Below are 13269 nucleotides of genomic sequence, written 5' to 3' on the forward strand. Positions count from 1 at the left end.
ATTGCTCTGGGCAGGGAGATTCCTGGGAGAAGGATGGAGCAGTGGACCAATAAGCTGTGAGCCTTTAAATTCTATTTGAGTTTTAAAACGATCTGCATATAAATTTTGATAAAAATACAAATCAAATTTAAACATGAAAATATTAGAAACTCATACATAATCTTTTTTCTTTCCCCTGATGGTCTCCTCTGGCCCCTTTCTTTTATGCGATTTATTTATAGTGTTGGTTTTCTAGGAGAATAATACCTTACTGGCTACTTCCCTAAGCACGGTTGTCACAAAACTTCTCTCCAAAGGTTCATGGCAAATTGTCTTCTCTCTTAAGGAAAATGTAGAATGGAGATCATCATCATTAATGAAAATAATTATTATATTTAAAACGTTCTTGTATTTTATGTATTTGTGTAGTTGATAATTTCCCTTGTTAGAGTTTCAATGTCTTGAGAGCAAGGATTATTTTATTCAACTCATGTAGCCACGGTACTAGTGTAGTTCCTTGTATGTTGCATGCATTCAGTAAATGGTTTGTTTAATTGAAGACACAGAAATAATCAGGAGTTTTAACAAGGGTATTTGTGTTAGGGTTCTCCAGAGAAACAGAACCAATAGGAGATGTGTATATATATATCAGCTGTACTGAGAATTTCCTTTACACATCTCCTTTGCTGGATACCATTTCCTGAATCTGATGTGTTCTTTTTTCTTATGTTATATGTGTATTTGGTAGAGAACACACTTCAGTAGTTTGTGAGGAAGGGTATAGGGAAGAAGTAGTTTGTTTGTGTTTTTAGAATTTTGAATGTCTGAAATTAACTTTATTCCACACTCATAACTATCTGAAATTCTACCACTGTATAGAATCATTTTCACTCAACAAATTTATTTCAACATTATACTCTTGCAATGTCAATTAGGTTACTCTTTTATTTTCTTTTCTTCTTTCCTTTCCTTTCCTTTTCTTTCTTATATTCTAGAAGCATCTACCCTTTCTACATCCCTTATTTCTGAAAATTTCATGGTGACATGCTTTTGTTAAATAATTTTTCTGAGCACTCAGTGGGCCCTTATTTCTGTAGATTAGTGTTCTTATATCCTGAGAAAATCTATAAAATACCTTTATCACAACACCTGGACTAGTGTGTGACCAAACAACTGAACAACACCAAGCCTACCCAAGTTGACACATAAAATCATCTATCACAGGCAGCCTTCTCTATGATCCCTGCATTTACTATAGCGCTTTGTCCTGCACCTGTTGACCCCAAACACTCTTTGGTTTAACTTCTAAAGAGAAAACTCATTGTCTTCTCTCACAATTCAAGAGGGAAAATCTTCTGGTTGGGGAGGAGACTCACTGCCCCTCACACCTGACTTCAGATATGTCTGGAGCCTCTTTTTCTAGAGTTATACAGCCTGAATCAGTCAGCTTACTGTTGGTCACTCTCCACTGCAAGTGCTTAGCTTTTACTTACAGACCTCTGCCATTCACCTCCATTTCCTCTTCTCTCTTTCTTTTATCTCATTTTTGGGGATTTGGGAAGGGAAAAGTTTGATTCTGCTTAACTGAAATGTTTCCCTGGTAGATTCTCGTGATCTGCCCTGGTGATCTTTTCAGCCAAATCCTTGCAGCTCCCCTCAGATTCCTCTCTGTTTCCACAACCGTTGTCTATTCTATCAGAATCAGTCCTGTTGCTTTTACCTTCAAATAGATCTAGAATCAGACCACTTTTTACCTGCCCCCACCCCCATCCATTTTCATCTTTCTCCTGGACTGGCTGACAAGCCTCCTAAACTTCCTTTCTCCTCTTTATTCTTCTTCAGTCACTTCTCAGTATGCAGCCAAAGGGACGCTGTGCAAACTGCAGTCTGACCGCATCAGTCTGTCCTGCATCGTCTTCCCATCACCGTGGGTATAAACATGGCCTGCGTGAACTGGAATGTCCATGATCTTTCTCTAACCTTGTTTCCACAAGTCTTTACATCGTTTCTTTCTCTCCAGCCTCCAAGTCTAACTGCTGGTCCTCATGTTGTTCAGTGCTCTATCCCAGGCACATAGGGCAGTATCTCCCTGGTGGGTACTCCATCTGTGTTTCCCCAATTAATACCTACATTAAAAATTACCCTAGTGGCATATGTTCTTTTTCGGCACGGGCATAGTGCAAGTATGTGAGTGTGCTCCTTTGAAAACATACAGAGAGGATGTGGTTTTTACCCTATGCAAGGAAGGAAAGAAAACAGTGGTCTAAGTATCTAATGGATTTTTTTTTTTTTTTTACAAAACAGCATATTCTGTGCACATGGGTGTAGCATATGGAAAGGTCCTAATGTGTTTGTGGACCTATTGTTTTGTTTTGTTTTGTTTTTTGGTCCTACATTCTAGCTTCAGAAACTACTTTGAATCTTGTTTTCCAGTTTTATTGTCTCTTGCTGTGAAATTTACATTGAGGGAGAGAACCCTTATCCTGAAGTATCTTTATCATAAATGGATGTTTCACAGTAGCCAACTCTGCAGTACACACATTAAAATGCACTACTGAAGCTTTCTTTCTCCTTCTTTAAACACATCTGAGAGACCTAGATTACATACCACAGGGGAGAAGCTCCACATGGGTGCTTTGAGTGGTGGAGGGGGAAGTAAGGGGTAGGAGGGGTGAACTGGCAAGCCTAAGGACTTCTGCCTGCCTTTTTCATCTGTGGTTGTAAATATTACTGGCCCCTACTAGATTACTGCCCATAGATTCTTGTTCCACTTTCTTAAAAAACATTATTAAGGAAGGTGCATATAATGAAACCTCATGTATTATTAACCTAACCTTACTATGAATGTACAAGGAATAGGCTTAATTCAACTAAAATTTATAGGCAATTTGTTAAAGCAGCAGTGCACATTAGAAGGTACATTAGAGCCACATTGGTTTTAATATGCCATTCAATAACTTGAACAGAGGTTAAAAATGCTGCTTAACCTCCATTAAGTATTTTAAAAATGCTTTAATTTAAAATTATTTGGAGTGTGTGTACATATATGAATGTACACATACCCACACTAATAAATATAGCACTAAATATGTTTTCCCAGTTCGTTTTTTCAGTGCTGGATGACCTCGTAACGTTCAGCAGCAAGCACTTAATCAGAGGCTAGGCCGAAAAATGCAGGGAAGGATGTCAAGGCATCCTGAGCCAGTGACCCGCCCTTGTCCTTGAGAACCAGAGGCAGAGAGGGTTTATTGAGGACTCTGCAGCTCTGGAATAAAATAAAGGCTAATTTATAATGGAAACAGCTTCATATGACATGTTTTGTGCTAATAGGACAATTCCTCATGCTTCCCTCTGATATTTACTTTTGGTTTTGTTTTATAATTCATACAGACTATTAGAAACTAAAACAAAGTATCTTGTTTCATTAAGAAGCATATCATCTTTGTTAAGTAATGAGCTCATAAACCAGAATTGCATGTAAGACACTACCAATGGAATTGGAATTAGATGGCTGATATTCCATTAAAAATCAGTGTATCAAAGCTGAGTTCCGGATATGCCACATGTCCTCGTGTTTGGTGAAACAGTTTTGCAGATTAACGTGTTTTTCACAAAGAGACCTGAGTCTCAGGATAAGAGCTTCTTCCTTCATAAACCACCAGAAAAGAATCTTGTCATGAGCAATATGGACCATAATCTCAGGCACATCTGTGGAGGAAAAAAAAAGCACATTGACAAGTCATTATTTAAAGTTTAATTTAGGAAAATCCCACTTTCATAGAAAATTGGCTCATAAAAATGGCAATGGTGATAATAGATAATATTTACTGAGTGTCTACTGTTTGCCAGACCCTGTAATAGGGTTTTATCTGAAAAGTCCCATTTAATATGCACCGTATTTATATGCTGGAAGGACCAGTATTTTCCCACTTTATAGTCGGGAAAATGATTCTAATTAAGTAGAAGAAATGTTTACAAATTCAGGTCCAACGGACCCTAGACTAGAGTCTGCACTCTGAAAGAGTAAAACATTTTTCTGAATAATTGTATATTTGTCATAATCAACCACTCAATAAATATCTGAGTGTGAGTTAAAAGAAGTACCCTTACAAGTGTTTGTAATGTTCCCTCACCCTCAAGCTCATCCCCATCCCCATCCCCATCTATGATTCTGGCTAACTGCTTTTAGGTCCTGGGAGATCTCTTGTTGTGTAGAATATGAATTATCATCATAAACTGAAAATTAATAGAGTTCTGAGAGGCTGCTGTGATCAGATAATGAAGACTGGAACCGAGGGGTCTAGAATTGGGATGATCTCTGTGGACTAAGTTGGATACATTTCTGGGATGGTTGCAATGGCCTGGGAGGGCAACATTCGATAACCACTGAGACAGAAAAATGGGGGCAAAGAATGCAAAAGTGCTTCTGTGGATTGTGAGTACACATATCTATGTGTTATACTTTACAGGACACAATCAGAGCCTCCATTATTTATATTCATTGTTGTTATTGAATTTGATTTTTAAAGAATACACACATGAAAGCCCTTCATGGATATTCACATAAATAGGAAAACTCTAGGTTTTTCTAAAGCAGAAAAGCCCAATAGAATGTTTTCCCTTATATGAGCATGTTAGTATATTCTTTCTTCTAAGATGAGGAGACATAGTTTTTGACTGACATTTTCTTTCTCAAGTTCTTTTCCATCTTCTGATATGGCAAAGATTACATTTTAAATATATTGTGCATGATTCATATAACATTCCCTGCTATCCTTCCTGATAGGCGAGGCTACTTTGACCAATCATTATGGTCTTATGTTTACCGTGTTTCTTTAAAATGTTAAAGAGATCATCTCATATTTTAAGGGGTAACAGATATCTAACCAGCCAGCCACCCACCTACCCATGTAGCCATCTATCCATTTCATTCACATATCCATTGTTCCACTAATCATCTATTACATACATTACTGTGTACCAGGGGCTATGCTATTGTAAGATATACAATCATAAATATATTAAGGCATCATAGCTTTGTAGGAGGAAAGGCCCTGTATGTAAATATAACAGAGTGATAAGTGCAATGTTAGAAATATCCAATATAGAGAAGAAGTAAAGTGAAGGAACTGATACATACTTGAAGAATGGGGGATATGGAACACTTAGTTGAGAACATGATTCCTGAGCTGAGTTTTAAAAGTAAAAAGGAATTGGTAAAGTAGTCAAGGAATGTATAGCAGTCCAGGAGGAAAGAATAAGAGCAGAGGCTTTAAAACATCTAAACTAATTTGAGTTTTTAAAAACTTTTAAATAAGAAAATTATACCTTGGAATGAATAATATTAATATTTATTGATGCATTCATTGACATTTGGCCAACTCTGAATAATAACTTTAACATTTTTATATAATATTACCAAATGGAAGAAAATTATTGTTTTTATTTGAAAATTAGCATCGCTCTCTATACTTCATTCTGAAAACATTGATTGTTAAAACCATTACTAAAAAAGTTTGTTGCTTGGTATACGTGAGCTACAAATTCCTCCCTAGACTCCTTGCTTAATACTATGTCCATTCTCTGGCTTAAGGTGAGAATTATTTCTTCTAAATGGCTTATAATTAGTGCTTAGCCTCAGCTTTGCCCTCCTTTTCTGAATAAGGCCTAGGGGTTAAACTTGTTTTCTCTCTCCCATTTCAAGACCTTGGCAAAGCCTGGTTGTTCATGGTCCTCAGGAGGGACATTGGTAGGAAATGGGCTCTTCTTTAATGCCCAGGACAGTGCTGTGCTGTGCAAATAGCCACTACAGGAGATAATACCAGCTGCCTTGCTAATAACTTTGAACTCTAAGGATTCTGCAAGTCTTCTCCTGGATACAGCAACGGTATTTTATGATAGGGGTGACTTTTTGCTTTAACTGCATAACACATTGTTTTCCCCATCAGACTTGCCTTGTTTGGGGCCAGGGTTAGCCGAAATAAAACTGGGGAAATTCACAAACATAGTGGGCTGATTTTTGCTCTCTATGTGAAAACTCTCAGCACTAACTAATGTAAGATAATAGTGTTGTCTTAATGACCGCACTTCAGAATGTGGTACAAAATCATTCATGGACAGAAATCTCCAAAAGATCAGTTAAAATGTTATGGCCATGAAGATGTGGAACGTGATGTGTGGAGTTAATGGAAGGAGATCAGAAATGTATTGAGTTAAAGAAAATTAAGGTCAGTTATCTTTAAGCTGTACTCAGGAGTTGAAGTTTAAGTAGGAGGGAAGGGAAAATGTTGTTTTCTATAGTTGGAAGTCATAAAAGGAGAGGTAATGGTCTAGAATTAGGCACATTCAGGTAAGGCAAGAAGTAATCATTGAGCAGGAAGGTACCTGAGTCATCCTAATTAGAACTGCTTAAAAATAGGACAAGTAAAATACTGGTGGGATTAACCTTTATAATCATGCTCCAGAGAGGAGGATGGGAATTAACCCCAAGACAAGTTTCAGTGCAGGCTTTTCCTTGAAGACCTACCTCCAGGTTGCACCTTCCTTGGTTGTATGTGTGTTTCCACCCCACCCCCATTTTTGTTTTTCTCTGCTTATATCTCTGATTTTTCTATGGCATTTTTTTTCTTTCTAAAAGTTGGGCAATCCAATTTTCCACAACAAAATATACCCCCGTTGTATTTACAGATTTATCTAATAAATCATTTCTTGTAAAAATCATCCGTAATTGTTCTCGAATTCTCTGTGGCTTGAAGCTATTGCAATAAGTCCGAATTAATTCTACTTCTAAGTATCTGTGTTAATGGGTAATTTATCCAAATTGGAGAGCGGTTAGTACCTTCATGATGCCATCATCATGAATTTAAGGACCTAGGTAGCTTCACAGGAAGAAAAATACATAGAATCACAGCCACAGTGGTCTTGGATTCAAAATAAAAACCTTTGAAGTGTGTGACCTTGATTATATGATGAATCATGTATGTGAATATATATATTAATTTACATAACTATATTTTGGAAACACATAGAAGGCAAACTGCTGTCAGTGGATGCAAAAAAGCAAATGACATAATCTAGTTGTCAATTACTATAAAAATGATAGTATCAGTTCTTTCCTACTGGTTAGAATGGCACTGATTTTGAGTTTCTTCCTTTTCTTTGAGCACAATCTTTTCTGTTTGACTATTTCTGAAACTTTCTAAGAGAGAATAGTCTGAGCCTAGGAGAAGAAAAACAAATTGTTGATGGCCATGAGAGAATGGCTTGTTTTCAACCACAGCCTCAAATGAGATTTATAATATATTCCAATTACTTTTTGTTTTCCCCTATAGTATAGTAACACAAAATGGATTCACTTTGTGTTCATGTTCTTTCTCTCTTTGAGGTTCAGTGATACATACCCAAATTAGTGATCATGACAATTATACAAATCATTTTCATTTGTCAGAACTTTATTCATTAGAATCTTTCTGTAATCCCCCTCTCCCTTGTTACAATAAAATTCCTTGTAACATTATGCATGTGCTTGTGTGTGCATGTGCTTCTGTGCAAACATACACATACACACAACACCAAGAACCATCTCCCTCATACGCCTGCTCCATTATTCTAATGTCTAATGCCTTTCAACGTTTCTGACTATTGACTTCCACTTTCTGGGTCCAAGAAATTTTAAGTAATTTGAAAATGTTTTTAATCATATTTTTCTTTCTTTCCTTCTGCTATAAGAAACAAATATGGGGTTTACAATTAACCTAAATTTTGTGGATTTTTAAATATAGTACTTGTGGAAATTAATGCCTGTTTATAATTTGGTACGCATGTGGTATAATCAAATGTTTAGGGAATGCCTACTTTGTGACAAGCACTGTACTGGGTACTGGGGAGGCAGTGGTGAATTTTTCAGATAAGGTTCTTGCCTTCACGGAGGTTACAATCTGGTGAAATGAGATTAATTATAATTTTCATGAGCACTCTAAAGTCAATAAACAAGATGCTATGAAGTTATGACAGGCATATTTAAACTTTCCCAGGGTAGGCTACTCAAGGAAGTCACAAGACCTGATGGGCGTAGGAGTGAACCAAGCAGAAAGGAAAGGTCAAAATCATTTCAGCAGACAGACATGCCAATAAAAAGGCCTTTAGGTGTCAAGAACAGGAAGAAGTATGACTGGAGCAGAATGAGTTGGGGATGAGCAGTGAAAGGAAGCTGAAGACAGAGGTGGGACCTGCCAGGGCGACTGGAGGCTGCTTTGGGAATTTGGATTTTTTTCCTAAAGGGAATAGGAAGCCATCAAACAATTTTCAGTAGAGGAATGAGGCATTTAAACTACACTCTGAAAAATCTTCTTCCAGATACTCTATGAAATATAGATTGGGGGCTCCTGGGTGGCTTAGTAAGTTGAGCATTTTATTCTTGATTTTGACTCTGGTCACGATCTTGTGGTTTGTAAGATTGAGCCCTGCATTGGGCTCTGGGCTGACAGCACTGAGCCTGCCTGGGATTCTCTTCCCCCCCCCCTCTCTCTGCCCCTCCCCTGCTTTCTCTTTCCCTTTCGCTCTCTCTCAAATAAGTTAATAAACATTAAAAAAAAAGAATAGATTGGAGGGGGACCGGAGGGGGGCCATTAGATGAGACAGCCTCTGTAGTTGAGATGATTATATCTGCTATTTGTTTACTATTGTTTTAAGAAAGTTTGTTACCCTTTGTAACCTTCAGTGTTGTCATATATATATATATATATATATATATATATATATATATATATGTGTGTGTGTGTGTGTGTGTGTGTATAATGGATGTAATAATAATAATACCTAAATTATTAGCATTGCTGTGGGAAGTGAGATAATGAATATAAGGCTCTTACCATTGCCTCTGTTTCATAGTATTTACTAAAATAAACTTAGTGGTGACTGTAACTAGGGAGACAGCCCTAAGGATGGAGAGTAGAAAGTTTAAAATTCCTGGGGTGCCAGGGTGGCTCAGTCAGTTGAGTGTCCAACTCAAGTCATGATCTCATGGTTCATGACATTGAGCCCTGCGTTGGGATCCTCTATCTCCCTCTCTCTCTCTGCCTTTCTCCCACTCACATTCATTCTCTCTCTCTCTCTCTCTCTCTCTCTCTCTCTCTCTCTCTCTCCCTCTCCCTCTCTCTCTCTCTCAAAATAAATAAACTTAAAAAAAAGAAAGTTTAAAATTCTGAGAAGACAGCATCCATAGGACTTGGTAAGTAGATAGATGTAGGGGTGGAGGGATGGGAAGGACTCGAGGGTTGCCAGTTTTAGCAAACTACAGAATGCTCAGTTAAAATTAAATTTTAGATAATCATAATTTTTTGATATAAGCACATGTCACATACTTTTACTATAAAGGCTCATTGTTTATCAGAAATTTACACTTAGACTGGCCGTCTTGTGTTTTTATCTGGGTCCCTTCCCAAAGATGTCTCAGGGCTGTAGTCTGAGCAGCTGAATAAATGGCGGCACTATTTGTGGGAATGGAGATATTACAGGAGGGCTAGTTTTTAGTGGAAAGATCGTGAAGTAGATTTTACATGCACTGAATTTTCATTGCCTGGGAGACACCCAGGTACAATGTAAATTATTTACTTGGCCCTTCTTTGGTTGTAACCGATACACTTGTTAAGAGCAGCTATAAACACATTTGTATCGGGAGTTGGGAAGTGCCACAATAGTGTTCTGGGTTTTGTGTAATCAAAACAGTATCTTTTACAGAAAAGACTGGATAAGAGCTATATATAAAAACTTTTTATTTCTTTATCTCCAGGTTTTTATATTTCTCCAGGCAATGCCACTGGCTGCCTGCCATGTTCATGCCATATAACAGGTGCAGTTCATCACATCTGCAATAGTCTAACTGGTCAGTGCATTTGCCAGGATGCTTCTGTTGCTGGGCAAAGTTGTGACCATTGTAAAGACCATTACTTTGGATTTGATCCTCAGACTGGAAGGTAAACATTTTTAATAATTAATATTTAAGTATTTGTGTTGAATAATATTTGTAGTTAATTTTTCTCCTAACAGTGATTTTTTTGGTCAGTAGTTTTTTGTAAAAAGCAGTATTTTTAGTCCCTCTAGTTTGTTGATATATTTTTGACTCTTTGATGTCTGCACTTGTTGAACATAAGAGTAATCTTTGAATATTTCCTAGAGTTCCAATATATAGTTTGTTATATGTTGATACATAGTGTTAAGGTCTGGGAATATTTAGTTAAAATCATTTTCCCTCAAGGAACTTACAATTTGGATGGAGAAAAGAAGGTAAAGAGATATCCATAGAAATCAATGTGTGTGTGTGTGTGTGTGTGTGTGTGTGTGTGCGTACACACACACACACACACACACACACACAATATAAGAGCCAGGATACATAGCATATGTATGTATATCCCTTGTTCTACATGTCCCCTGAATTTATTGCTAACTTAATTATTAATTTACTTCATCCACTTATGTTTTCCTTGCTTTTCTAATTTAGGTTCAAAGACCAGATTAGAAACATAATTTTGTATTAAGTGATATGATTTTTTCCCCAGTGTGTAAAGTACATTTTGAAAGTAAATTAACCACTTTTCAAAGTTACATGGTCTTTAATGTTCTACTTCCCATTCCCAGTATATCGGTGAGCATTTACTTTCATGCATTTGTGCTCATTGCTGTATTTTTGAAAATGTGCTGGAATCCAGTTCCATGTGTGTTTTTTTTTGGTCTGGTCAGGTTATAAATTTGCCTCGGGTTGGGACTATATCCTTGAATTCTAAGGCATTCATATCTCCAAGCAACTAGCATTATGTTCTGTATACACCAATCAAAGCTGTTTCTCAGTGTGTGTGTGTGTGTGTGTGTGTGTTTATAAATATAATTGCTAATTAGTCAAGGGTTTGAGATTATCTGGGCTCTTTTCAACTCATTGCCCCCTGCTGCCTGCCTTTTGGCTGTTACACTCTTCATTAACACCTCGATTAGAGTGTGGACAGGGTGACAGGGTAAATTATTGAAAAAGAACTCAAAACTAGTGCATTTGGCTTTCTACTGAAATTCAGTGTGATTAAAAATCTTTAACATGATATTTAAAGTATTTATCAAAATAATTCTTGTTCTTATTACATATCTCTCAATTTTTTTTAATTCATGATGTTCCATTTCTGTTGCCATTGGAAGGAATATCATCTTGGTGGTCTGAGAACATTAGTACTCTTTTCTACAAATATTAAATCACTCTGAATGAATATAGAAAGTACATGGTACAGTAAATGTTAAATAAAATGTATTACCAGGATTTTGACAGTAAAATTGGAGCCAATTATTGCACATACTTTCTCCTCTACATACTTTTTATTGAGAGGCCATCTCACATGTTCCCCAGTTGCAATTCTTAGTGGGTGTGTTTCACTCCTGGACACCTCTGTCTTTAGGTTTCTTATATTTTTCATAGTCTTTCTGACAACACTTAATTACCAGAGAAAAAGTACCTTCCCTAATCTACTCTCCTCCTTGGGATGCTCATGCATCTATGTCATTTTGTGCCAGTCTCTTACCCATTTCCCCTCTACTGATCTTCCTTGTTATTCTTCCCAGTGCTACCACCTTATTAATGGTCAGATTTCAAATGGTCTCAGCTTTTTCACTTAGCTTTATTTAAGTGAATTTCGGTTCCTTCATTACATGACTTATCCGCTCTTCAGTGTCCTTAGATTCAGGCTGACCTTTACCCTACTCTGCTTCTCTCTAGTTTATCTACCCATCCCACACTCTACCCCGGTAGAATTCAGGATCAAGACTTGCTTACAGGATAGTGTTCTATCACCTATCACTCTGAAGTAAGACTTGTTAACACTGGAGTTGAACTCCCTGGATTAAATCTGTTTAAAAAAACACATTTATTTATTTATTTATTTATTTATTTATTTATTTATTTATTTATTTATTTATGAAAGGGAGAGAGGCAGAGAGAGACAGTGCATGAACAGGGGAAGGCAGAGAGAGAGGGAGTGAGAGTCCCAAACAGGCGACACACTCAGCATGGAGCCCGACGTGGAGCTGGATCCCATGAACCATGAGATCATGACCTGAGCTGAAATCAAGAAGTGGAGGCTTAACTGACTGAGCCACCCAGGTGCCCCTAAAATTTGCATTTAAATGTTAACCAAAATTGATGAGGAACAGGGAGAGCCAAAAAATAGGTATAAAGTACATTATTATAAGGCGCTGAGGTTAAAATCAAGAAAGCAGAGCTCAGTAAAGTAAAAGCAATCAGTGCAGGTTGTAGTCTAGGAGAGAGCCTGAGTGTAAAAAGCCAGGTAGATTCTAAAGAACAAAAGATCCAGGGTAATTATGGGTTCAAAGTAAAAAGATTCGTGACACATTCTATATAAGTATAATTGTGTGTCTTTACCTATCAGCTGAATTGTAATTATATCGAGTCAGATTCCGAACTACCTTTCAAAAATTACCAATTGTCCTCTGAAATGATACCGCTTTGCCTCCATCCTCATTGTTTTTATATTCAGACGTCCATGTTTCCATTCATTGAGAACTTTCTCCAAGGGACGCCATTTTCCTCCTTGCTTCCCATTCATTCAGTTCCCATTCCAACATCCAATTTTCATGAGCACAACCAGAATTTTTTTTTTTTTTGATCTGTTGGAACTTCTCTACTTCTCATATTTTCCTAATTCCAGAAATGCTATTCTGTGAACACATCACATCTTTCCCAATCCTCTTGTCTCCAAATTCCCTCATAGTTGGCTCCTACCTTTCCTCAAACCCATCGTCCAATACTCCTACCTAATTCTTTTGATAGGCTCCATTCCTAACTTTCTCACCTTCTGCCCCCAGTAGGGAGTAAATGCCGATCCTCTCAAGTAACCTGAGTGCTATTAAGAAAGAACTCTCTTTCTGCTGTACTGTGGGTCAGTTCCAGGGAGGATGACCCTGCTCTTTCCCTGAACCTGGGAGGACTTGAAGACCATGTGCTTGTGCTGATTGGAACTGCTACCATGCATTTCATTCTCATTGCCTCACTTTCTACATTTAAGTGATACCATACCATATTTGTTTTTCTCTCTCTGGCTTATTCCATTTAGTGTAATGTCCTCTAGTTCATCCATGTTGCTGTAAATAGCAGGATTTTCTTCTTTCTCATGGGTGAATAATATTCCAGTGTGTGTGTATGTGTGTGTGTGTGTGTGTGTGTGTGTGTGTGTGTGTATGTATGTATGTATCACATCTTCTTTGTCTATTCATCCTTTGATGGACATTGAGTTC

The 13269-nt window shown here is 37.3% G+C and overlaps 1 protein-coding gene across 1 annotated transcript in view; it reads left to right on the forward strand.

The window, feature by feature from the left end:
* USH2A (usherin) overlaps window positions 1–13269 on the forward strand; it is a 725654-nt gene that overhangs the window by 158332 nt on the left and 554053 nt on the right. The window contains exon 13 of the mRNA XM_015077386.3: window positions 9770–9953. Within this exon, the coding sequence (XP_014932872.3) occupies window positions 9770–9953 (184 nt within the window). The remainder of the gene's footprint in view (window positions 1–9769; window positions 9954–13269) is intronic.

Source organism: Acinonyx jubatus, chromosome E4 (genome assembly GCF_027475565.1).
Source record: "Acinonyx jubatus isolate Ajub_Pintada_27869175 chromosome E4, VMU_Ajub_asm_v1.0, whole genome shotgun sequence".
NCBI lineage: Eukaryota > Metazoa > Chordata > Mammalia > Carnivora > Felidae > Acinonyx > Acinonyx jubatus.